The sequence below is a fragment of the Triticum urartu genome, chromosome 2, assembly GCF_003073215.2.
Source record: "Triticum urartu cultivar G1812 chromosome 2, Tu2.1, whole genome shotgun sequence".
In the NCBI taxonomy this organism is placed as follows: Eukaryota; Viridiplantae; Streptophyta; class Magnoliopsida; order Poales; family Poaceae; genus Triticum; species Triticum urartu.
In genome coordinates this window covers 498,139,553-498,142,548 of record NC_053023.1, presented here as the reverse complement: position 1 = coordinate 498,142,548, position 2,996 = coordinate 498,139,553, and the positions used below count along the sequence as shown (strand labels likewise).

Genomic DNA, 2,996 nt, shown 5'->3' with positions numbered 1-2,996 from the left:
TCATATTACTGTAATTAACAAACCGGTTAAGTTTACTCTAGAAGCGCATTCATATTTCATAGATAGACCCTAGAACTAATCCAAAAATGGAGAACACCCAAAGAATTCCCTGGTGCATGCACCATGACCGGACAGTTGGGGTGGGTCCGTGTGGTATGCTCAAATCAAATGGAGCTCGACGTCGGCGGTTGGCACGAACCTGAGCAACGGAATCGATTGGGCGGCATGCAATGCATGATCGCGATACACGAGAGCGCGCGTGGTACACTCCACAAGCAGATCCAGCTCCACATTCCTCCCCCCTGTTTGGCCAGAGCACGTGCGAGCGACGCAGCGAAGCCTCCCCCTCACAACGCTGCATGCACTGCAAGTGCTTTCTATATCCGTACCACACCCAAACAGAGTTTTCTTCCCCTATCATCCCGATGAACATCGGATCGCCACTTTATTCTACAGTTGTCAAGAGTAATAGTACAAAAGTCAGCATGACCTAATCAAGAACGCATCATCAGTGGAGTAATTCACCAGGGTAAAAGAATAAAGTCATGGTGCATTATCAAACAATCATTTCCTCGGCTACCACTGCTGACTTTAGGCATTGCTTTCTCCTCCCCTTCCTCCCCCTTTCCTCGCTGCCTAGTGGGCAAGTGGTTGCCCAGCAAGAATTAATAAAACCCAGAGGATAATTTTTCGCTAATTAACCTGTCATCACTACGGGGGCCCACCACACCGGGCTGCGCCTAACCCCCCAAAAATGGAGAAGCAAAAAAGAAAAGAAAAAGAGAAATTTCGGCCGCTGGTGCCGTCTTTGACGGAGGCGGCGGCCTAGAGATCTGGCAGGTTGCTCATGAGCTCCGCGAAGGTTCGCGGCGACGGCACGGTGGGCGTGGCAAGGAGGTTGCGGGGGCTCGGGACGAAGGGGTCGGAGTAGTAGGATTGTGGTTGCCGGTAAGCGCCGCCGTTGCTAGTCCCGCCGCCGCCGCTGCCGCTGCCTGAGGAGCCGGCGCCGGTGGACGCCGCTCGGAGGATGGGGCTCAGCTCGTTCAGCCAGCTGAGGCCGTTCGGGTCGAACGGCAGCGGCGAGAACAGCACGGACGCCGCGGCTGGCGGCAGGGACGACGGCAAAGGGGAGAGGATGCCGGGCCCTGGCCTACCCGCGCCGAGAACCGCCGCGAGGCCGCCGTCGTCGAATCTGTAGTTATTGAAGTCGACGTAATCCGGCGTCGGCGCGGGCATCGGCCGGACGGACCGCTCGATGGTAGCCAGCCTCGCGGCCGGGGACATCGCGGCGGACGGCGAGAGGAGAAGCTCCGGCGGCAGGAAGGACTGCCCCGGCACGGCCTCGTCCATCTGGTAGTCCTGGGTCTGGGCCTCGGAGGGGAGCGCGCCAGAGCCGGGGCCGGTGAGACGCTGCACGAGCGCCATGAACTCGCTGGGCTTGGTGTGGATGATCTTGGGCGACGCGTCGTAGATGATCACCGGCTCCCGCGGCGGCTGGCCTTGCTGCTTCTCCTCCCGCCGGGCGTGGCCCTGCCCCTGGGCCTGCGGCGGCGCCCCGGACGGCTTCTTGATGGCGTGAGACTCGGGGCGCACGCTGAGCCGCGGCGGGCGCGGGCCCTGCAGCTGCAGCTGCCGCCGAGGCGTGGTGGGGCGCCCCGACGGCGAGGTGGCGTCCATCCGCGGAGGCGGCGCCACCCGGATCCGGTCGTGCTCGGACGGCGGCGGCGGCCCGGCGACGGCGCGGGGGAGGACGCGGAGGAGTGGGGAGAGGGCACCGGGACGGGAGTGTGAGAGGGGGTGGGGGCGGTTCCACATGTGAGGCAGACGGGGTGCGGAGCGTGTGTGGGTGTGTGAGCTCGCTCAGCCGGGACCGAAAAGTCAATCAGCCAGGTCTGGCCTGTGCGGGAACGGGGGTGGATTTTCTACGGCCGCGTGGGCAGGGTTTGTAGTGCGCTCGTTTTGTTCCCGGGCGGTCTGTGTCGGGCACGGAGGAGTCCGGACTCCGGACTCGTTCTCCGCCGCGGGGACGGCAGCCGGCAGTGGTGGGCAGGGCAGTGGACTCGGCTCGCGTCCGCCGTGCCGCGTCGCCGGTGATCGATTATTCTGCTTCGTCTATGTCGGGCTCCGGGTCGCCCTCTCTCTTTCACCGCCGGTTGACGGCGACGTTGCCGGAACCCGGGAGGGGCGAGGGCGAACTGTGCCGCGGGTTGAACGGGTCCGTGAGTGGCCGTGCAGGACATAGTACGGCATGGATCGGGTTTTTTGGTTTCCAAAGTACACGGGGCGCTACCTGGACGGAGCTTGATCGTTCTGCTGGCCGCGGAAAAGGTTTCGCTTGTCCATGTGCAGATCCACGCCAGCATCATCATGATCATATAATTTGGTTGTGACAGCTGGTTCCGGCAAATCTAAGGCTTTTAAATCGATTGCCATAGTCAGCTAGTACCAGTCTACCACGTAGCACATGCTGTGTCTACCCCGACGGACCGCCCTATCTGCTGCCCATGTGCCCTTATCCGTACAGCGGCTGCCCAAATGCTTGATGGTCTTGTCGAGCTGGCTAAATACAGTGGCGGAGGCAGGAAAACTTAATAGGGGGGCCAACTTGATGTTAAGTCTTGTTGGGAGGGCTAAAGCCAAGAAAACCATGATAATACACAGAATTAGCAGCAGGTAATCACTTGTGTAGTGGAAAATTCTGCTTGTTGGCCTGGGCCGGGGCCCCTGCTGGCACCCCCCTGCCTCCGCCAAATACCTGCTGCGCAATATTTGCTACAGACTATACTACTTTTACATTCCTTTTTTCTGCGACTTACGTTGACCAAAAAAGTAAGGGTAGGAGCAGACATTTCATTCTTGGAAATCTTGGAACTATTTTGGAGACATTTCCTGGCACAGGGCACCATAACGTAACTGTCTCCGTAACCATGCTACTGCTGTATCAAAACAAATGGCTGGCCTGCCTCTGCCTGGCCATCCAACAGGAAGTTCTTGAG

The 2,996-nt window shown here is 59.7% G+C and overlaps 1 protein-coding gene across 1 annotated transcript; it reads right to left on the bottom strand.

The window, feature by feature from the left end:
- Positions 1-530: 530 nt before the first annotated feature.
- Positions 531-1,989, bottom strand: LOC125538195 (forkhead box protein C1-like). Its single transcript, XM_048701475.1, has one exon. It carries the CDS (start codon positions 1,813-1,815, stop codon positions 826-828), a length of 990 nt encoding a protein of 329 aa, XP_048557432.1. The 5' UTR covers positions 1,816-1,989; the 3' UTR covers positions 531-825.
- Positions 1,990-2,996: the final 1,007 nt, after the last annotated feature.